The 23,282-nt window shown below is 39.8% G+C and overlaps 2 protein-coding genes across 4 annotated transcripts in view; one reads left to right on the forward strand and one right to left on the reverse strand.

Annotated features, from left to right (window-relative positions):
* The window catches only part of LOC133447115 (leucine-rich repeat transmembrane protein FLRT1-like), a 37,111-nt gene extending 25,444 nt beyond the window's left edge, over window positions 1-11,667 (reverse strand). The window contains exon 1 of one of the 2 annotated variants that reach the window (XM_061725571.1): window positions 11,566-11,667. The gene's annotated coding sequence lies outside the window, so the exon portion shown is untranslated. Of the gene's footprint in view, window positions 1-5,211; window positions 5,956-11,565 lie in introns of those variants that run through there. The other variant, XM_061725570.1, reaches the window with a different exon arrangement.
* Window positions 1-23,282, forward strand: part of macrod1 (mono-ADP ribosylhydrolase 1) — a 150,135-nt gene that overhangs the window by 60,898 nt on the left and 65,955 nt on the right. For both annotated transcript variants that reach the window (XM_061725573.1, XM_061725572.1), the window contains exon 4: window positions 22,435-22,464. In XM_061725573.1, the coding sequence (XP_061581557.1) occupies window positions 22,435-22,464 (30 nt within the window). The remainder of the gene's footprint in view (window positions 1-22,434; window positions 22,465-23,282) is intronic.

Below are 23,282 nucleotides of genomic sequence, written 5' to 3' on the forward strand. Positions count from 1 at the left end.
TATCACTTTTAAAGTTGCAGCAGATTGTGAAATGACTTAACCTTCTTTATTTTCATAAAATATGGTTTATTGTTTCTTATGCTAAACAAGATAATAAATAAAGCGTCCAAGCTCCGGTAGTACATTTAATTCTGGGCTTTACCGTGACTGCCAATAACATACTTCAAGGACATTTTACTTTGTTGGGAACTTTAATAATCATAAATGAGACTGTTTGAGCTGACACAGAGGACATCACCACGACCATGTTCTTGCGTCAAATGTTACATTTTGTTTGGGCGACTGAAACATGTAATTCTGGCTCCCCTTTTACATCCGAGTCCATTTAAAATCGTTAAAAAGAAAGCAGAACAAAATAGAAAAAGTAAAAGTTGAATGTGATGTGCTGTCTTTTCATGAAGGTTATCCGTCTTTTATACCGCTGATGGATGACATATAAAAGAACTTTAAAAGATACAACTGAGGCAGCAAGTTGAAAAATCAACTAATAGAACCTATTGATATATAGTACTTCAACATCATTTCTCTCCATAGTTGTTGAAAAGCTGCAAGAAATGAATTTGTATGCTGAGATCCAGTCTCAGTCCAGGCAGAATAATGATGGAGAACATGTTCACCATCAGAATTCACCATGCACTCGAGTTATAAGAAACCCTTTGGGCACGATTTTCTTTATTTTGGTTAGTTCACGACAAACATAATCTGCCATATTACAGAAGCAAAAAAACCCCCCCCAAAAAAACCTCATACCAACCTATTTCTTTCTTCAAGATTTAGAAGACATGTTCACTCAGTTTCATAATAAATGTAACAAAAGCTCTCTGTATGGAAAATTAAAGCATGATTAAATTCTCTGTTATCATGTTTATAACTGGACACAGTTACACAAGATCTCCCTCTGTTATTAAGGTCGGACTGTTTGCATAGATTTTCTTGGAATTGTCATTAGACAAAACCGACTGGGGGTTTTGTTCTCAGGTTTAACTGTGAGCTAGCACGTTTTACAAGATGTATAAAAACTCCAGTAATACTGGCTAAGCTTGCTGGCTTGTTGTAGCTCGTGGATAAATGGTGTTGGACTTGGGTAGTGCTAAAATGTTTCTCTCTGCTGTTGCAGGAGTCTGTGTGCAGTGACAAAAACTAAGACTAACTGTAACTGTTTGCATCACAGAGTGGCAGAGTAAAATGTTCAAACACTCCTGCCAGGGGGATCCAAAACTAGATCAGCAACCATATGCACTCAACTTAACCTCCTGACCTACAGTTGTACAGCTGTATCTAGACATCATTATATATATACTGTAAATATTATGACTGCAAACATGTTTTCCTCTGGTCTGCATAAAACTGAGGATCTTAAATGTAAGATTAATGTTAAGAGCAAGCTCAGATTGAAATTGCTGACTGGTTATGGATTCAGCCATAGTCACTTTAATTGTTTATCTGTTCCTTGCCTTGCATTAAGGATGAGAAACTCTGCCATAATCCGCAGTAAATTGTCAAGGGTGCTCTGTCAGTCTGAGTCTTTGTAAAGCTGTTGAGAGCACGGTTATGAAATCATCGTTTCGGGGGTGGCTGAAACTCTAAATCTGCCTACAAGTGCAGTATTTTCCCTCAAGGTAATGAGTTCATAGCAGTTGATACTTCTGTAAACACTTTTTGTGGATGCGCCTTCTCTTTTCTTTTTCTTTTGTTGATATTTGTCAATGCTTCTATTTCAAAAAACCTTTAACCCAAACAAAATATTTTGTCTCAATCTACGAAAAGTTGAATTACTGTATTTTCTTTGTTGTTCATAACATTATTGAATATGATTGTTGTTTTGTTGCAGTTTCTAAAACCCATGCCACTAGAATCGTACATTTACCAGAATTAAATAGAAATTGCTGTTTTCATGCACGAAGAAGTGCAGGTTGCATACTAAACGAAGCACAAATTATAGTTTTTGAAATATCTCTTATATAATGGAGTTTAAATAACAGATTGTCACACAACTCTCCCTTAGATCTACTTCAGTTTAGTCTCACTTTAGTTTACTTTCTTAGCATTTTTCTTTGTTTTCTTCTTCTGATAATCCTGCTGTAGCTGCCTAGCACAGCAAGCACACAAAGATTGGTAAAAATGCTTGTATATTAGCAAGTTATGAGCCAGATATTGTCCTATGTACATGCTGAAATGGATGGAGATTGAATCTTCTACATTAACCATTAAATTAAAACCATTTGCAGGTGATGTGACTGACATTAATTAATTTGTTACGATGCTAATTTTTTCTGGGATCCCTGAGGCCTGGGCACTTATGTAGCTGCTACTTTGACACATACAACCACCCTGAACGTTGTAGATGAAGCACACCCCCTTATGACAGCAGCAGCAGCAGCTTCTTACCCAGCAGGTCAATGTGCCAAACCACACTGCAAAGTCTGCTCAGGAATAGCTCGAGAAACTTAATAATGTATTACCTGACCTGAAAATGGACCTCCCACCCTGCACCCACTAGGAACCCAAAGACCTACAGCCAGCGTCCTAGTCCAGGTCATGTCCCCTGGCATTACGGGATTAACCTGCTGTGGCACCGAAACAGGTCTTACACCATATCAGGTGCCGTTATTAAATGTACAGCCTGTATGTAATATGCATATCAAGGGCCTGAAATAGGATAAACATGGATACTTGCCGCTTCTACAACAGGTCTTAAGTTTCTGTATTGTCAGCTTAGATTGTGTTTTTTCACTTTTGTCCAAATTTAAAGTTTTATGGAAATGATGTGATGTAATTGGGTATTTGCTCCTCCTCTCTTATCTTACATACACATAAACATTTACATGAAAACACTAACGATGTAACTTGAAATAAGTACTAATTTCTGCTCTAGTGCAGCCATTACATATACACTTTGAACATTTCATTAAGTATTTTTTTGTTATTTGAGTCGTAATCGCTTGCATTTCATTAAATGGTATTTAGATGATAAAGTTCAGTTTAACATATCAGTTCATCTGCTGTGACACAAGATAGCCCAAGTAGTTTATTTTGCACAGCTATTATTATCCGAGCTAGTGTTGAAGATGTGTAAAGCTGAGCTAGCCAGCACAGAGAAGTCCTCCCGATTACCACTTTTCAATCGTACACCAAGCAGGAGCACTTTCATGTTTTCCGTTGCTCCAGCAACAGGAGACAACATGTCCTCCTCGCGTTTAGCCTCACTTGCACCTTTTTTGCCTTTGGATTGAGCTGCCACTCCCTTGTGTGCTGTCCAAAATGAAAGTCGGCCCATCTCGCTGCATTCGCGCTCTCCCCTTCAGCTGAGCATCATTGAACAATACTAATGTAAATTTCTTATTTTATAAATGTTACATTTATAGGAAACAATGAAATGATCTACATTCCTGTGCTGAATTTAATCCCCGTTAGCCATTATGCTAACTTTGTTTTATTTATTTTAATTTGTTGCATTGCCTGTATGTGAAGGAAATAATAAGCAGTTAATGCTGGTTTAAAAGATCAAAGTATGCCAGACAGCACCAAAGACGATTTAGTTTTTTCCACATTGAATCGTTTTTCAATAAATCTCATTAGCTTCATCAATCCATGTCAGATTTCATTGTAGCTGCAGATTCAGTACATAAAGTCTGCATGAATATTGAACATGCTGTTTTTCCTGATGCCAGTCTGCTGAAGAGCATCTTATACTTTGTTGTTTTAACTCTCATCGTAATTTAATAATGCATTTTATAGGCATATAGTGGGATCAACAACCTGATTGCAAAAGCAAGATAACAGTAAAAGACTAAAAGCTGCTTTAAAGACAAGATGAATCTGTCAGAAGGGATTCTTTGAGTTCAATTAGAGCCTACAAAAGCGTTAACAGCAGACACATGCTGTGCTGAACACATCGGCATTAACATATCCGTTAACACATGTGCTGTTAAAAACTTAACTCTGGCTCAGCTGAGCCAGGGGATTTCACAGATGAAAGCAGGACCTCTTGTTCACTGCTTTTATTTATTTCCCTTTTACTGTTTCACAACTTGATGCCTATTGTGCATTTTTTCCCTCTATTTTTCTTCCCCAAACCCTCCTCGGTTCAATGTCTCTCAGTTACATAAGCAACGCTCTCCTCTCGCTTTCAGAAGGGTGAATAAAAGCAGATCATAAGGGAGGCGATGGAAAAAGAGTGTCTGCTGCCTTCTCCTCGTCTTTATTCTCACCACATTCTGCCATGGCACCAGTCTCTGACTGCTTGAGTTGCCCTGGATTCCCTTTCTCCTTTTCTTTCTCTAGGACATTACTCTTTAATCTCATGTTCTGGGCTGGTCTTTAAATCTTTCTCTTTTGCCCTTTTTCCTTTTCATTCTCTTCCCTTGTTCTCATCCATCCATCCAGCCATCCAACCATCCATCCATCCAGCCATGTCCCCCTTCTTTAATCCCGTGTTCGGTACTGCTTTAGCCATGAGATGTCATTGTAATCTGCAGTCTTAATGTTTCTCTGTGTGACTGCTACAGTAATCCTGTACGTATACTGTACGTGTGTGCGTGCACATGTACATTTCTGTTTGGATAGAGGAAGATCTGTTTGGGGCTTGGTTTATTGTGATGTTGGCCATCATGACACAACATCTTGTTTCTTTGTATGTTTTTAGTCTAGTTTGTGCAACGTGGAGCATGAAAGCACATATGTGGGTGTTACAAGTGTGATGGTGAGAGAAGAGGTGCAGGCATTGTCATGTAGGAGAGGATTGCCAGTAGAGAGATTAGGTTTTTCCAGATTCATGGCCACAAGCACATGTATTAAAAACACCACACGCAATTCCACACTCATGAAAAGCACTCAGCACCGCTCACATGAGGGATGCAGGGAAGGAGCAGCAGGATAGATGAGAGAAATCATGCAAAAGGGAATTCTTTATCTTCACAAAGTATAATCTCCCACTTTAATCTCGCTCTGCTTGCAACTCTCTGGGGCTTTGCTGCCTAAATGACTTTTTTGTTCTTTTTTTTTAATACTGTGTAAAAGCTGATCTGGTTGATGAACACGTTTAAACTCAAGGGGCACCACTTGTACGCACTAAAAAAAAAAACAAAAAAAAAACAGTTGAAACGCAACCACCAACATAGGCAATACCTTTCACCAGAATAAAACCAGTCAGTCTCTAAACTGACTATTTTCCCCACAAATGCACAGTCATCAGCAGGAACCAGATCATACCTTTTGTGATCTCCTTTCCGCTGCTGTCTTTACTTGCTTCCCTCGGGGGGATCCTGGTCATATCATCCTCTTAAGTTAGATAAGTCCCGGCCAGGAGCTGTGGACCGGGGGGATGCTCGGTCCGCCCGCGCCGCGGCTCCGCGATGCGCACTCCTCAACTCCCACCCTGTTGTTTCACTTTGCCTTTCTTCTGTGGGGTAATACGTGCGGACAAAGCCCGTGCGACTGAAAGGTGGAGGCAAAACCTCCGAAGTCCCGTTTCTCTCGCCCGCCGTGCTCCTGTTCCCGGTCCTTTTCCCCTCAGCGCGCATCTACACCCAACACCAACTTGCACTTCAACTCCAAAGCGGCTCGATATGACGTTATTGCCTCGCAGGACTCTTTTTTCCCCTCTCCTCGGAGGGCTCAGGGTCTCTCCCTGAGCGGATGCAATACAATCTAAACATCGGCAGTGTAGGTGCGAGTGATCCCTGTTTCCAACCCCTGGTTTATCCCCGCAGGTCTTCGGGGTTCCTCAGTTTTTGGAAAAATAAAATAAAAGCAAGTGTGTTTAGTGACGGGATGACAGGTGTCGCCTCCGGCGCGCTCCGTCCTGGTCCTCCTCTTGCGCCGAGGATGCGCACCACTTTCTCTCTTTTCTCTGTGTTTGTGTGCGTGTTGGTCTTTGGTGGGGGTGAGTGAGTGGGTGGGGGGTGGACTCCTTTTTCTCCAGCGGGTTTTAGAGCTCTGTTACAGGGGTTCAGCAGGTCGCCACAGTCCAGCAACTTACCGACAGCTCACCAGGCATTAGAGTGACAGGTGCGCTGTCACCCCCCCTTTCTCTCTCTTTCTTTCTTACACACACACACACACACACACACACACACACACACACACACACACACACGCACACACACACACACACACACACACACACACACACACACACACACACACACACACACACACACACACACACACACACACACACACACCAAAGCCACAGACTAAAGCGTTAAATCGACGCACGGTGCGCGTCGCCGCGGTACCCTCCGCCGTAGGCTCTGCGTAGGTGTAACGCGGAACCATAAATCAGCCTCTAACATGATGGGACTGTTGGACCGCCCACATGCTGTCAGTTTAGGGGCCTTGTAAGTGGGAAATGGGTGGACTTCAGACCTTGGGAGAAGGCTGGGTAAAGGTTTCTCACCGGGTCCTAATGTAGAAAAGCACCCGTTTTTTTTTTTTCCGTATCACACACAGAGTTACAATTCATACATGCAAGCAGAAGTTACATAAAGTAACTGTCCCCTGGCATAGTGTTGTAGTTATCAGACTTGGAGGTCATAGACAAAGTTCCTCCAGGCTTAATAAATTGGAGTCAACACTGGGTAAATTGATATTGATGTGTTTTAATTCAGACTTGGTGACCAATGATTTTTATTTGCCTTGGAGGCATACCTCGCAATTAATTAGCATTTACTACCTTTGGGCTGTTCTGTAATTCAGTCACTACAGCGCAGCCCCTTGAATGCTGCATACATAGCAACATTAGAAGTAGTGTTTCCTGGCAGATGTTAATCATGCCTGACATCTTTGACATCTCCTCTTAAGCGCTTCTGCACGCAGGACATCTGTAAAGTTTACATGCGCCCTCTTGGGTTCAAGGTGCAAAGTTGCTGCGCCACGAGCACCCTCTGGCGCTTTTCCAGAGATGGCCTCCCAGGATTTAGTCTGATTAATTTCAAAAGACTACCATAGTCAAATTTCCAATTGAAATTAGATAAACATTGTCCTGGTTGACAGTATAAACTGATGCCTTCCCTCCACTTAGTGTTTGAGGCTTGTAAACTCATCGCAGAGTCCAAGGAGGAAAAATGATTAATGACCAGTGTTTATGTTTATCACAAATGCTCTTCCCTCTCTGAAAGTGTCAAATTCTTTTGCTGCTTAATTTTTGTCTTACTCTTATTCTTATCTGTCTTGCATACACTTACATGCTGTGTTTAATCAGCCAGTATTGTCATCCTGGCTACTCCTTCTGGTTCAGTGGCTGAAATTTCAGTTTCTGTGTGACCTATTTTGTGTCATAATTTGAAACACTGACATGAATTTCCAAAGCGGTGTACCATGTAATGAATACAGTTCAACCCATGTCATGTTAAAAAATAGTTGTTCTAATCTGTTTTTGTTAATCTTATGATTGCAAGGTTTTTGATTCCTGCCTGTGATAATATGCATCTGGAGTGCAAAAGTGGTTGAATTTTTTCGTCTGAAATTGTTCTTGAATAGTGCGATCATGAGTCAGTTTAATATTTTTTCATATTTAATGGAAATGGTCATTTTTCTCCAGCTATTATTAGTGTGGCTGTGATAAATTACAACAATTTACAGTTTATGTATCTCTTATGGTATCTAATGACCCTGTGCAGACAGTTACTGTTTGGGGTAAAAGTAGGCGAAAACATGAGTTGGTAGAGCCTTCAATGATCTACAGAAAAACAAACAAGCAAATACATAGCAGATGTGCAAGTTCTCCCACTTAAAAAGATAAGAGAGGCCTGTAATTTTCATCACAGGTATATCACAACTATGAGGGACAAAATGAAAAAAAAAAAAAAAAAAAATCCAGAAAATCACATTTTCTGATTTTTAAAGAATGTATTTGCAAATTATAGTGGAAAATAAGTATTTTGGGAAATAACAAAAGTTCATCTCAATACTTTGTTATATGCCCTTTGTTGGCAATGACAGAGGTCAAATGTTTTCTGTAAGTCTTCACAAGGTTTTCACACACTGTTGCTGGTATTTTGGCCCGTTCCTCCATGCAGATCCTCTAGAGCAGTGATGTTTTGGGGCTGTCGCTGGGCAACACGGACTTTCAACTCCCTCCAAAGATTTTCTATGGGGTTGAGATCTGGAGACTGGCTAGGTCACTCCAGGACCTTGAAATGTTTCTTACGAAGCCCGGGCGGTGTGTTTGGGATCATTGTCCTGCTGAAAGACCCAGCCACGTTTCATCTTCAATGCCCTGCTGATGGAAGGAGGTTTTCACTCAAAATCTCATGATACATGGCCCCATTCATTCTTTCCCTTACACGGATCAGTCGTCCTGGTCCCTTTGCAGAAAAACATCCCCAAAGCATGATGTTTCCACCCCAATGCTTCACAGTAGGTTTGGTGTTCTTTGGATGCAACTGAGCTTTTTTTCTCCTCCAAACACGACAAGTTGTGTTTCTACCAAAAAGTTCTATTTTGGTTTCATCTGACCATTTAACATTCTCCCAATCCTCTTCTGCATCATCCAAATGCTCTCTAGCAAACTTCTGACGGGCCTGGACACGTCTGGTAGTGCAGGATTTGAGTCCCTGGTGGCGTAGTGTGTTACTGATGGTGCCTTTGTTACTTTGGTCCCAGCTCTCTGCAGGTCATTCATTTGGTCACCCGTCTGGTTCTGGGATTTTTAATCACCGTTCTTGTGATCATTTTACCCCACGGGGTGAGATCTTGTTTGGAGCCCCAGATCCAGGGAGATTATCAGTGGTCTTGTATGTCTTCCATTTTCTAATAATTGCTCCCACAGTTGATTTCTTCACACCAAGCTGCTTACCTATTGCAGATTCAGTCTTCCCAGCCTGGTGCAGGTCTACAATGTTGTTTCTCACATCCTTTGACAGCTCTTTGGTCTTGGCCATAGTGGAGTTTGGAGTCTGACTGTTTGAGGTTGTGGACAGGTGTCTTTAATACTGATAACGAGGTAAAACAGGTGCCATTAATACAGGTAACGAATGGAGGACAGAGGAGCCTCTTAAAGAAGAAGTAACAGGTCTGTGAAAGCCAGAAATCTTATTTGTTTGTAGGTGACCACATACTTATTTTACAGAGGAATTTACCAATTCATTCAGTACAAATCCTACAATGTAATTTCCTGGATTCTTTCCCCCCATTCTGTCTCTCATAGTTGAAGTGAACCTATGATGAAAATTGCAGGCCTCTCATCTTTTTAAGTGGGAGAACTTGCACAATTGGTGGCTGACTAAATACTTTTTTGTATATGTGTGTATGTATATATATATATATATATGTGTGTGTGTGTGTGTGTGTGTGTGTGTGTGTGTGTGTGTGTGTGTGTGTGTGTGTGTATGTGTATGTGTATGTGTATGTGTGTGTGTGTATGTGTGTATGTGTGTGTGTGTGTGTGTGTGTGTGTGTGTGTGTGTGTGTATGTTTAGATGTAACATACTGTATTTGCATTTTGTTGTGTTGGTTAATCGCATGCAAATGGTGCTTCCTTCACTATGTGTTTGACCTGACTCCAAACTCTTTGAGCCCTACTTTACATGATAGTCATATGAAAAAATAGTCATATGAAAAAATCCCTTCATCCTGCATTGCTGATGAGATTTCCTGTTCATCAAAACGACTCACGTTGCTCGACTGCATTTTAAATTTGTCACAATACAAAATTAAAACTGAATTCATGAAGGACACAGGACTTTGTGAACATTCCTTTAAGACAGGGGTATCCAATTCAAGTCCTAAAAGGCTCTTCTGCACGTTTTAGCACCTTCCCTGTTTCAACACACCTGATTCCAACTAATTGCAGTCATCAGCATCTGTCAATGACGCAGTCATTTGTATCAGGGTATGTTGAAGCAGGAAACTTCAAAAACATGCAGGACAAGGCTCTCAAGGACTGGAATTGGACACCTCTGCTTTAACACGTATCAAAAGGTAAGATGGTTATTGGTTGGTCACTTAGTTGACAGTAGTCAACACAAATATATATATATATATATATATATATATATATATATATATATATACGTACACATACGTGTGTGTGTGTGTGTATATACACACACATGTACACATATGGGTGTGTGGGTGTGTGTATATATTTATATATATATATATGTATATATATTATGTGTGTGGAGTGCAAGTATTTCAAAACGTGCATTAAAGTAGGTAAGAAACTACAGAAACTGCTTCCAGCTGTTACAGTTAGCACTCTCAACAGGCTTCAAAGCAGAAAACTGGAGAATAACTTGAAACTTCAGTTGGCCACCTTGCGACCATATCACTACTAATTTGCATACATTTGAATTATGGTCAGCCTCGTCAAAAGTTACTGAGATCTTTCTTCTTGTCGCTTCATGTTTTGCTGCCAGTTTGAAATGAGCGACTAGCTTTGCGTCATTGTTACTGTAGGTGTGAACGTACAGGTAATTATAGTAAAGTTTGACTCTCCTCGAATAACACTTACAGATCTACTTCAGCATGAAATGAGTTCATACACTCACACCTGTGTGTTTGTCAAATATAGGTGTGAATAACGATGAAGGAAGTTAGACAATGCATTCATATTCATATTATTTTGGAGCTGCATTCGCCAGCAGCTTATAAAAAATCAAACACACACACACACTAAAGAAAGTAATGTGAACTCAGGAGCAGGAGAGAGCCAAAAGAAGATACATTTCTTTTTGGTATATTTTTAAATCCTTATTATCGGTCTTGCAGTCATTGTATTTGGTTTGTCTGGTCTGTTTGTTTAATGCTCAGGTTGGGATGACACCAGTTGGACAGTGTCTTTAAATGCTCCATAGTTACAGGAACTAGGGGATTTGTTGTTGAAGGTTTTCATCTTATTCATTTCTTTTTTTTTTTTTTTGTAAATGTCAGTTTATATTAATCTGTATGCTATTCCCTGCTGAAACACAGTGTTTTATTTGGTTGTATTGTAATCATATTCATTGTCAGATAAAACTTTAGAAATATTTCATCATGCATCCTTCAGTGGCTTTGTCCTTGTTGACATAAGGACACTGACAAATTGATAGGCATTCTCAAGTGGACCAAACAAATGATTGGAAATTAAATGACTTAAAGAGGCTTAGTGATGGTTAGGACAAGTGAGCGGGGTGGGGAGTGGGAGAGGGAGGAATACACAAACAGGTTGCACTGGGGCCTGGGGAATAAGGGGGAGAAGAAGCAAAGAACAGAGAGAGAGAAAAATAAGATGAAGGAACCGAGAAAGCAAAGACAGGAGACTGGTTCAACACAGCTGACTGAAAATCAGTTTCGACCCTGTTGTGGTCATCATCAACATCATCACTGCTTGATTTCTAACATAAATCCCGAAGAGAAAAACACACATAAGCACAGGTGACTAAACAGCAGGTTTTAGACGGTACTAAGCAACAGCTGAGCACTTATGTTCTTTCCATACCCCATCTCTCACAACCTCACAACTTCGTTTGGCCAGTTTTTAAGTATTCAGCTCTTGTCTTACACTGATCCATAAATTTTCCACCTCCCCACTTCAGTGTGTCTGTCTCCCCCTTTCTCCCCCTTAGTTTCATTACTTACCTCCCAAGAAAGTACACTCCATCCTGTTGTCTTATGTTCCTTGCAAATTTAGTCCTGCTTGTCTCTTCTCTACACTCTAGTCTCTTTCACTTCATCTCTACCTCTCACACTTTCTTGCTCACCCTCCATCACCCTTCCCTCCCTCCCTCTCTGTTTCCCTCCCCCTCCCGAGCCCTTCCTCTGTCCCCCGACACCTTGCGCTCTCCACCTCCTCCTCCGTGTCAACTTACCCTCCCTCCTCCCCTCCCTCTTTCTCTCTGTATGTGGTTGTATAACTTATCACCCTGATCTGTTCCCTACTCGATAATTGGTGTGTCTTGGCAGCAGATGCAAGCACGCTTTATTTAGCGGTTAAGTATTAGCTATTCCAATTAGTCATCTAATACAAATAAGAAGAAGAAACTGTGGCCTTTGTGTATTGAGCACCATGGGAGAAGGGAGCTGAGCGCATTTGTGTTTGCCTGTGCAGCAACAGCGGCCAGCGCATGTGCAAACACACGGCAACACACCATCCACACGCAACCGGGTAGAGGGTACATATGGGTTTTAACAGATGGTGAAACACTTTCCCTAGAGTATCGACATTAATCTCCATCTCTCTAATTAACTAGGTTTCAGTGGCAAACCTTTGGGCTTTGGCATCACCATGGTTACCCAAACACTGAACCGCGACTGTCTGCATTTGTATGTGACTGCTGGCAAGTGTAATGTTTATGCACACATTATGCACACACTTCTTGGTGCTCACACCCTACTACTCCAGCACCCTCCTGTATGTATAATGTGTGTGTGTGTGTGTGTGTGTGTGTGTGTGTGTGCGTGTGTTTCTATTCATATGAAAGTGTCTCTGTCTGTGTGTTAGAAGCCACATCGCTACCTCTGCGTGATTGTGCATGCGCTTGGGTATATTAGTTGCTTTGATGCCTCTGTTTCCCCATAGGGCTCAGAGGCTGGTTCTGTCTCCACCACCTATGTATCTACACAGAGAACAGCAGCATTAAATGGGATCATTGCACATTTATCAAAGGTCTATTGTACCCGACAGAAGACAATCTTAATAATTCTATAATCCTATGAATAAAGATTACAAGAGAGATTCAATTAAAATGGGACAGAATAAAAATAAATTCTGCATTTGTAGCAGGAAAGGTAATAGCAGAATTTGAATATGATCTCAGCAGACTCTCTGAGGGACAGTAGTAGAGTTTAGACTACAGCTCTGGAACATTTTATGATATGGGTATAAAGTATTGATAAGTAGAAAAATGTTTGCAATCTGGCTCCAATAGAAAGAAAGAGTGTCATAGCCAAACCATCCATCCACTGTGTTATGTGGTGTTTACAAACCAAATAGTCATAATCATTCTAATCAGACCTTGGGGCCTCATTTATAATCGATGCATGTGCATCGAACGGGCATGGACGAACCATACACGCAAGGGCTTGAATCTAGAAATAAACTTAATGGCAGAATTTGTGCATCTGTGGGGAAGAAAAGAAGAAAATCCCTGACATATGTGACATTTTGGAGAGCATGGCAATTCCAATACGGACGTTAAAAACTCAAGTTATATTGTGGAAATTAAATTTGGAAGCATCTCACGCACGTCCTTGTTGTAACCCATTTAACAAAGCTTGAGTAATAAAATAAACACAATGTCTTTTGTCAGTCAAACTCTGTTTTTCAAATGTTATCCCAGGATAGAGTCCACTCATTTTAGCAAGACCTTTATCAATCGGCCAAATGACAGTAAAGGTTATACTTGTGCACAAGTGCACCTTATTTTGGTCTTGTGTGGATCCTTTGCACTATTTTACACAAGTAAATGAGGCCCCACAATATATATGAGCTTGGTGATGATATCTTAACACTTAGAGCAGCTAGTGTCATTTATTTATTTGAACATTCCACGTCAGAACTTGTGGCTAATTTTCGACTATTTAAGTTTACGTATAGGGCATTTGAATTTGATGACCATTCCTATTTGTGATATTTAAACTTGGGTGTATTGCAGCAGAGCACCTGAAAATTATACACAGGAAGAAGATAAGAGAGTAGCAAGAGCCAAAGAAGGCTGGCCTTTATCTACCCAACTCCACACACTTCCCAGCAGGCCACTTTGTTTTTGCAACCGTATTTTTCACAAATTTGGATGAATAACACAATAAATTGCACTGTGCGATTATTAATAAACAGCTAAACGAATCCCAAATGTTGAAGCAGTGATTGTTATTTCATCCATATGAATTAAAAGGGTGTGTAGCGTACAGGTGCTGTTGATCATTTAAACCATAAGCAGAAGTCTTTGCAGTTTGCTTATCTTAGACATTGATGTTAAAATGACGCTAAGAAAAAAGGCCTCAACAGTGATGTTAAAGAAGTAGTTGCTGATGCCCATCAATTCTGGAAAGGCTACAATGATTTTTTAAATAATTTTCTAACATTTGGAGTCCATAATACTACAACGAGAAGCATTATTTATAAGAGGGAAACATGCTAAATCATTGTCAGTCCTCTGGTGAGTAGACGTTGTAGCAAGCTCGATCCAAGGTCAGAACAAGTAAGACTTTCAGGGGAAAAAATAAAGAAAACTTTAGCTCAGAAATTTGAGAGGATTCAGCAGGTATGTTAACATGTTAAATCCCAATGTTCATGACACTACACTAAGAAGATTAATAAACCAGAATGTCTTTTTTAGGATGGCTGCTAGTAGCAAGACTCTGCTTTATATAGAGAACATGATACCAAGGCTTAAGTTTGTTTTTGTGCCTAAAACAAACCATGTGACACAGAAAAATGTCCTCTGGACACATTAGACCAAAGTAAAAAAAAAATAAATGCATGGCAAAACTGTTGGCACAGACACTTCATACAGTTAAGCATGGTGGTATTGAGAGGATTTGGTTTGGTTTCACAGCCAAAGGACCAGGGGACCTCGCAGTCATTGAATCTGTCCATTACCCAAAGCTAGTATGAAATTGGGTTATGTGACAGGAGAATGACCACAAGTATGTGAACAAAATGGTTTTAAAAAGAAACGAATGAAGATGTTGCAGTGGCCCAGTCAAAGTCCAGACCTCAACCTGATTACAATGCTGCAGTGGGACCTTCAGGGAGCTGTGCATAAACAGATGCCAGGAAATACTTAGGATCTAAAGACGTGTTGTCAAGAAGCGTGGACCAACATCCCTCCAACACAAGTGATTATGTTATTCAGAAAATTATTATTTAAAGTTAATGCTGCTTAAAAAGGATCATTCGGCGTATTTGCTGTAGGCTTGTCATCAGACTTAGTCCAGTCTTCAGTGTTCGAGTCTGAGTCAAGTCCAATGCAATTGTCTACTGTTTAAACAATGATCTCACTCTGATTACCGGATACATAAATGAGCAACCTCGATCAAATGCTTACAGCCCAGTTCTTAGCAGTTATTTTCCCCCTGTCCAAAGTCAATAAATGTTAACTAAAAATGAGCAATTCAAACAAAAGACTAACTTCACCACTTGATGATGACAAGTGCCAACTGTCCCTGCTAACATCACAGTTAGGTCAATTTTAACCTGAGCAGGCTGAAGCTGCAGCTCTGCATGGTAGCAGCAGGCTAGCAGCCTGCTCACCTGCCATAAAGAGCTGTCACTGCTTTTACTGCTGCTTTGAAGTTGGAAGTTGTCACCATCATCTTCTCCATGGATGTTTTATAGATGCAAGGAAAAGCAGCACACGTTTTACCATTGCACAAGAAACTATTAAGAGCTAAGTGGACAATCCTGGGGACATTTTCTCCTGACATTTTAGCGCCATCATTTTGTTCCTCAACATGACGCATGTATAACATTAAGTGATGTCAGTGAGAGTGTGCATCTTGGATAGGAAGAAGTTAATGTGGGTATTATCTTACACCAAGTTATGGTTTCTCAAATAAAAAAAAAATGTGAAGACTCATCTCCGATCCAAAATTAATTTAGTACAGTCTGAGTCAACAGTGTACACGTCTCTGTCTGGTCACTAGTCCTTAAATCTGACTGCTGGACTGGAGAACTACAAGCCTGGCACCGGCTGTTTCTTCCACATACAACTTCTACACTTCTTTCTAAACCAATTATTACATGGTGTGCTATGCCATGTGTTTTTATTCATCTGAGGTTCTTCAAAATGTAAAGAGAGTGTACTTGTTATCCCACATTTTCTTTATTTTCTATCCAGTGGTTGTTGGCAGTAGTCTCACGTGTCCAACTGTAAAAGCTATCTTTGCAGCTATTAGTATTTTGCACTAAAATACCAGAGATGGATTAATCTGAGGAACTCCCTTTAAGGGTTCAGTTTGTTTCAAATAAAGTAGGTCATACATGGTTTTGCTCTGCCATGTCTCCAGTGTTTATAGCAGTCACAGCCTCCTCTGAGCTGCATTGGACTGCCTCCCTGACGTCCATGCAAGAACTCATTGCATGATTTAGCATGACTTTGTCTACATTCATTTAACTGTACAAGTGGGATTAACTGTCCACTATTTGTCCCTGCTCAAACAGAGTCATGACGTTGATCTTGGATTTTTGGGAGACAAAATGATAGCTGGAGGAAGAAAGTCAAATAATGCCTTCTTTCAGATCAATGCAGAACAGCCTAATTGCTGAGAGACGTGGTGATGATTGAGGTATCAATTGGCTTTTTTTCCAAAGAAATCATTCTAATGGCAGACACCCTCAAAGCTCATTGAGGTTTCTCCAGCAACTACAGCGGATAAACGGCAGACACATTTAAAAATCTAAAATATAATTTAACAGGTTTTGTTGTCAGTCCTTCAGAAGAAGAAAACAATCCCTGGCAGACTTAACAAACCAAAGTGTAGTATGCTTTTAAAACATGTTAAAGTTGTTTTTTTTCCATTACCATTTTTTTTTTTTTTTTTTTTTGCAGCCGGAATGTCACTATGACACCTTTACTTTGTTCTCTGCTATGTATACCGGTGGCATGCTAAATTTCAGACAAACAGTACAAAATTAAGCATTAAAATCCACAATGTGACATAAAACGTATAAAATATAACAAAAAACAACTGTATTTATAAACTTGAAACTATTTATGTCATCTTAAATTGAACATTTACACAATACCCAATTAAAAACATGCAACCAAGCTGGTTTTTAGCACATATTTATGCTCATGTTTTAAGTGGTCAGCTGAAGCGGTGAAGATGACACTTTCTAAAAATTAATGAGCAATTTAGACGAAAGATCAAAACTGGTGGTAGGGATTGTGGTCAAAAATGTTCAGCCAGATTCTTGATCAACTTTCTGTTTATAAAAAAAAAAAGATGTGAAGTCTTGAAATTACAATTTACAAATGCAATGTAACACTCCTCAGATAACACATTTAAATACACTTAAAATATAACTAAGTTGGGAAGATAGTAGGAAAATAACAATGACCTACAGTAGCTGGCCAGGTGTTAAACTGGGACTCTGCTGCAGTGGTCATTTTCATCTTTGTGGTATGAGCCCTCACAACTCAGCACATGGGTTGCCCCGCAAGTCTGCTCTCTGGAGGACTTTTTTTTGTTTGTTTGTTTATTTTCCTCCCTTCCCACATCTCTTTAGTGACATTGGTTCTAGTTCCAACATTCACCTCCACAATCCTGTATTTTACCTGCATTGCATCAAATGGTAGACAAATTCAGCTGGCAATGTAGAAGCCTCCTGAGCTGAAACTGGCGCCCTCTTTATAAGTGCCAAAGACGTGTTACTGAAGCCCATGTTGAAATGCTGACCTTTACAGTAGAAATAAACATGCCCCTCCAACACCCCCCCAAACTGTCTTGTCTGCGTATATATTCATGGCTGGTACCAAATTCGTCAAAACCTTAAAGTCACATACACATATATATGCATTTTGATCTTGCATGCACTCGTTTTTTTTTGTGCATGTATGCGTCTGTGTCTCTTGACAGTCTACCGTATTTTATTGACTCCTAAAACCCTGATTCTGTTAAAGAGAACTAACATCACCGACAGTGAGACTCCAAAGAACAGGACAGAGAAGACAAGAAGGCGATGGGTGCAGCTTGGCATCTGTGTAGTGTGTTGTTGTCCATGTAAATGAGTGTGGAGTGAATCATGTTGGTATAAAAGCATATATTTAGGACAAACAGAAAAGGAACTACAGAGGAGAGGAGCACTCGTTCATCTTCATAATTTGTGTGTGGGATGGGGAAAAAAATAAATAAACATGTTCTAAAATTGAGTATATCAACTTTACGGTCAATCATCTCATTCATAAGAACTACAGAGAGGGAGCTGTATATCCATGTGTTTTGATAATGTAAAGGGTTCAAATTCAGTATAATTTAAGTATAGGGATACTGTGCACAGTTTTCCTCAATTTAACCCACTCTGTAGGGCTGGGCGATATGGACCAAAAGTCATATCTCGATATTTTCTAGCTAAATGGCGATACTCGATATATATCTTGATATTTTTTCCGTGCCTTAATTGGGGTTTCCCCCAAAGCATTATAGCATAGCATCTCTGTTAGCTTCATTTTTTTCTGAGGCAAACCCTTAAAAAAACAGTTTTAATACAAAGCCTCGTGCCAAATGTCACACAAGTTCCTTTATTAACAGAGGTCTGCACAATATCAAAATGTATAAAACAAATGAAATAAAAATAAACTGCCTGCATATATAGAATAAAAATGCTTCTTGAATAAAATAAAACAAATATCCCTTTCCTGCATAACAATTAAATTAAAATACACTGTGCAATTAATACAATGTAGACAGTAACAGGCAGACTTTTCCACTGAGGTTGACAGTTGTGCAAATAACAAAACATTTGTGCAAATCTCAAATAAAACATTCAATTCAATTTGTCACAAAATAAGCTATATCAAAATCATTAAAAAAAAAAAATGTAAAAAAAAAAAAAAAAAAAAATTAAAAAAAAAAAATCGATATAAACGATATTGTCTCGTACCATATCGTGTTTGAAAATATATCGATATATATTAAAATCTCGATATATCGCCCAGCCCTACCACTCTGTAATGTCAGCGCACAAACTGGAAAGTGATGTCAAGATTGAAGCATCTACAGTATTTATACCAACCTACACTTGAAGGAGAGTACTATTCCTAGTAGGACCAACACCAGTACTAAAACAGTGGGCATTGACTTAACACCTGCACTTTAACTGTTGCACAGGTAACGGTTTGATCAGAGGTTTTTATTGCCACTTTTAAAAAAGATTCACAAAGACTGGACTAAAGTTCAGTTATCACAGGTTTATGTTTGAGCAATACAGTCCAGCTGTATGAAAAAGTAAGGAAGTCAAGAAATCCTGAAGTCTCAGGCGACATCACCACTTCACACCACCGCCAGCATCACTGTGATAACTCTGGCGTCAGTTTGCTGCTCTGTCTCAGAGCTGCATCTTATCTCCTTCAGGCAGATTTGTCTTTCACCTCTCAGGAGTTCAGATCGCATACGGCCTTGGGCATGTTAGCCAGCTCAGAGAATTATTAGCAAAACTCAATGTTGGATATAACCCCTATATACAGCCTGCAGCTCATCAGCCCAGGATGAAGTGAAGGCTTAGAGGAGACTATTTATATGTCTGTGGTTTTACATCTGGAACAGCTGTGTACAAGTTCAACATCAGCTCTCAGGGAGTCGGTACGCCCGTTTTCTAAGAATGAGCTACTCATTCCTAAGTGGAGAGTAGACATGTTCACCTTGACGGATCAGTCAGTAGTTCAAATATAAAAACAAATGTCCTGCGTTTTTAGAGGATGTTTTTTTAAGGCATTTACTAATGATGCAGTGGGGGACGTTAAAAAATGTTAAAGTAGTATATTCTTGTGACAGAACAACATCTGTGGGATTAGTTTCTTTTCCTCCCTCGCTGAAGTTTCCTCATACAACACACAGTCTGCGCTGGCACGATGCCTTTTGGCAAGTAGTAACCAAAATAAGAGGCATCCCCTGTGAATTGTGAATTAACTTTGTAACTGTCCCTCGCAGAGCGATTACGTGCGTATCAGATAATCCTAACGTGGTCGCAGCATCCACAATCTGATGCACCAGCAGAGAAATACTAGGACAACATGATTTGTATGACTTTATGGGGCGATTTGAGTTTCCTGGAAGCACTGCAGATGTCCTCGGGCTAGCGCTGCTGACTCCACACATTTCTGGATATGCGGGTGAGGAAAACACTTGGGTATCGCATATGTCAAAAAGTAGCCAGAGCCAAGCTGATCACACTGCCAGAAGTTTACACTCTCCAAGTGTGTTCGTTGACTCTGGTGGAGACGACGAGGTAATGAATTGGGACGCTCTGGCCAGCCGTACTATGAGCGTTAATTCAGTATTTGCCCTGAGCTGTAAAACAAGCTCATTATGTTTTTCAGTCTTCAGTGTTTTCTTGTTATCCAGGTTGAAAGTTGCTGAACGAATAACTTTCTTGTATCTTAAAGACAAATTAAACCATATCGTCTTCCTATTCCTTTTCCCAGAGTTGTTTGTAATCCCTTGAACTGTCACCTCAGCACGAGCTTTGCGGGCAGCGATGTTACCTACTCATAGTGTGCTGTTCCTCTCTATTATCAGTGAGGGAACTCGAAAAGTGCTGATTCTTATTCTGTCCATCAATCCTGGGACGACTTTGAACCAGTGATGCCGGGTGAATGAAATTAACTCGCCGGCTGGCAAAAGCAGCACGACTGTGAGCCTCTGATGACATCAATCGAGATAAGAAAGCTTGACACCAAAAATAAATCAAGTTCTAAAGGATAAACATGGAGATACCTTAAATCCGCATAAGTGAATACCTGTATATTCAAAGCTACACTTTTTTTATTCATTATTATTTGCAAAAAAGTTCAACTATGCTACATGCAGGAATCTCAGAGTTCATTGTTTCATAGTTTTTGAAGACATGTTGAATAATAATAATAATTATTATTATTATAAAGAGTCTTTATGTTTACTTGGTATTTCTGGGCAATGAAAGCGTGATTGATTATCTGTTTTCTGTTGACCAGCTGATATGTTGTTATGTAATCATAGATCTGATGGGTGGGTATTGTCCGCTGCCGGGATTGTTTAATACTTCATTTTGGGTTCATTGTTATTATTATCATTATTATAGCTGCAACTGGCAGTTATTTTTATCATTAATTTTACTCTGCAGCCTGATAATTGTGGTGCCGGCCACCCTGGAGGGACACTGAGCCTTACAGGGGAAGAGAAAGCAGAGGACGAATATGTGCAGTTCAGCTGAATTAATGTGGTTGATGCAGCAAAATGAAATAAGCAACAGCCTGTGTGTGATTACACTCATACCATCTTGCTAATTGATCTTGTTAAATGTTCCTTTTTTTTTGTGTTAAAAATGGTTTCTTTACCTTGACATGTTTTGACTACTAGTGTCGTCTCCTTCACGTGGCATCTTCTGGGGAAGATGACAGTAGTGGTCAAAACATGTCAACGTAAACAACCTAACCTTTTTAACCTGTCTGGAAAAAAGAGACTTTATCAAGAGCAACAGTTTGTGTGAGCTGTCGTCCTATTAGGATTTTATTTTTAAAAGGCCTCTGTTGCTATTAAGTTCTTTACAATGAATAATAAATAGAATTGATAAAGAAAATCCTAGGAGGTGAAGACTGGAATTTTTTTTCTCTCCATTTATACTTACTTATTTTATTTATATTAGTTTTTTTCTCTTTTTACTTATCTTACTTTGCACTTTATATAAGGACCAGCCCTTGCGATGAAGCACCCCTGTAATTTCGTTGTATATCAAAAATGAACAATGACAATAAAGAATCTTGAATCTTGATTCTGATTAGTAACTTTCATCAAAATCCTACTGTGACAAACTAAATTGTTGTTTAAAGGGGACCTATTATGAAAAACATGTTTTCTCTTGCTTTAACATATATAAAGTGGTCTCCCCTCAGCCTGTCAACTCAGAGAAGGAGGAAAGCAACCAAATTCTGCAGTGTCTTTACCGCCGCCGGATGATCCGTCCAGTCTGATGTGGCTTCTACGAGCCGTTCAGATTCTGCTCCCTTTCGTTACGGGAGCAGAATCGCATTTTCGCAACGAAAATGTGATTTACATCGGTTGGCCTCCAATGCGTGAAACCACGCCCACAACTAACTCCGCCGGCCGGAGCTTCCGCCATTTTTCCGTAGCGGTGTATCGCGTCATTCAGGCAGCCAATCAGCACAGAGCCTCATTATCATAGCCTCCCCGGTCACTCAGAATCCTGCATAGAGAATGAGGTGAGAGAATTGGATGCTAAAGACATGGTTTAGGTGAATTTCTAATTTATTTAGCAAAAAAAATCAAAAGCTTGTTTTTAAGACTTTCAAGGCCTGTTTAAAATAGGTATTAGATGCCATAATAGGTCCCCTTTGTTTAAGATATGAACTGAAAACTTACATAACGCAAGTATAGCCACTGTTAGTCACATCCCCATCATAGTTATTTTCAGGAAATAAGGGGAAAAAAAACTTAGTATGATTAAGTCAGACATTATTATCAGTGTTTACGCTCAACTCCGATGTGCAGCGCCTCATTTGCAGTAGACGTGGGGATGTGTGAGGTTTTGATGACAGTTTGAGGATCAGATGGATTGAGGTCACAAGCTTTTGTTAAAATCTTTCTTGGTTAAAAAAAAGAAAAGGAAAATGACAAAATATAAACATAGATGCTTTAATCCTATGCAATGTAAGCAGTTTTGTTGAAAATATTTTCTTTCCACTTTTGATTTTTTTTTTCCCTATTTGAGAAAGTTATTTCCATATTGATAATATTTTGTGTGCGTATAGTTGACTTTTATTAAGGAAATCTTCTTGTCTCTTCTTTCAGCTAACAAGACTCTGCTTGGAGGAGGTGGAGGTGAGTCACAACCTGTCTGATCCTCCCGCTGCGTACCTCGCAGTGCTTGCCAAGGTGTTTGCAGGCCTCTGCTGTTATTAATGGTGCATTTTTGTGGTGCTAAATGCCTTCTGTGAACACTAAATAATTCACAAATAGACTTCCTTTAATCATACTGTATACTGCACTACTGTTTATTAGCCAAAAAGCATATGTGAGTGTGTATTTTATGTCCTGTCATTGTGTCCACTTATATTTTTATTTGAGCTTGGTAGTAGGTAGCTCTTTGTTGAGCAGGACATTCACAATGCTCGTGGATGCTGCTCAGTGCGTCTTCCTGCTTCTGTTTCTCCACGTTCGTGCACACACTTGTGAAGTCAGTAGTTCATAATTTATCGTTTTGGAGTGCTGCAAACATTAACACTCTTTTCTCAGTCTATTGTTGACTCAGTGCTTTGCTATGTCCGTGTGATGTTTAGACGTCAGTTGCTGATCGATATTCGTAATAAATCTGTGTGGTTAATGCAGTGGCCGCATTCGTTAAAGACATTCACATCAACATGCTTTGCTCAACCTGTTCGTGTGTTAACGCTTGCAAATTTGGTCGGCGGTGCATTTGCCTACATTTTTTTTCCCTTTGTCTTCATTTGGTCAAACAGCTCCAGCATCTCAGGCCATTTTTTTTAACTTTCTCATCTGTATGTGCGTGTGTGTTTATGTGCTTGCATGTATTTTCTTTTCACTCCAAGACTCTGTGGACGCCATTATGTGTGTATCTTTGCGTGCATGTGCATTCATTTGTCACTTTATAACAGTGCATTTGCTTGTCTGAAATGATC

This window comes from Cololabis saira, chromosome 7, assembly GCF_033807715.1.
Source record: "Cololabis saira isolate AMF1-May2022 chromosome 7, fColSai1.1, whole genome shotgun sequence".
NCBI classification, from domain to species: domain Eukaryota; kingdom Metazoa; phylum Chordata; class Actinopteri; order Beloniformes; family Belonidae; genus Cololabis; species Cololabis saira.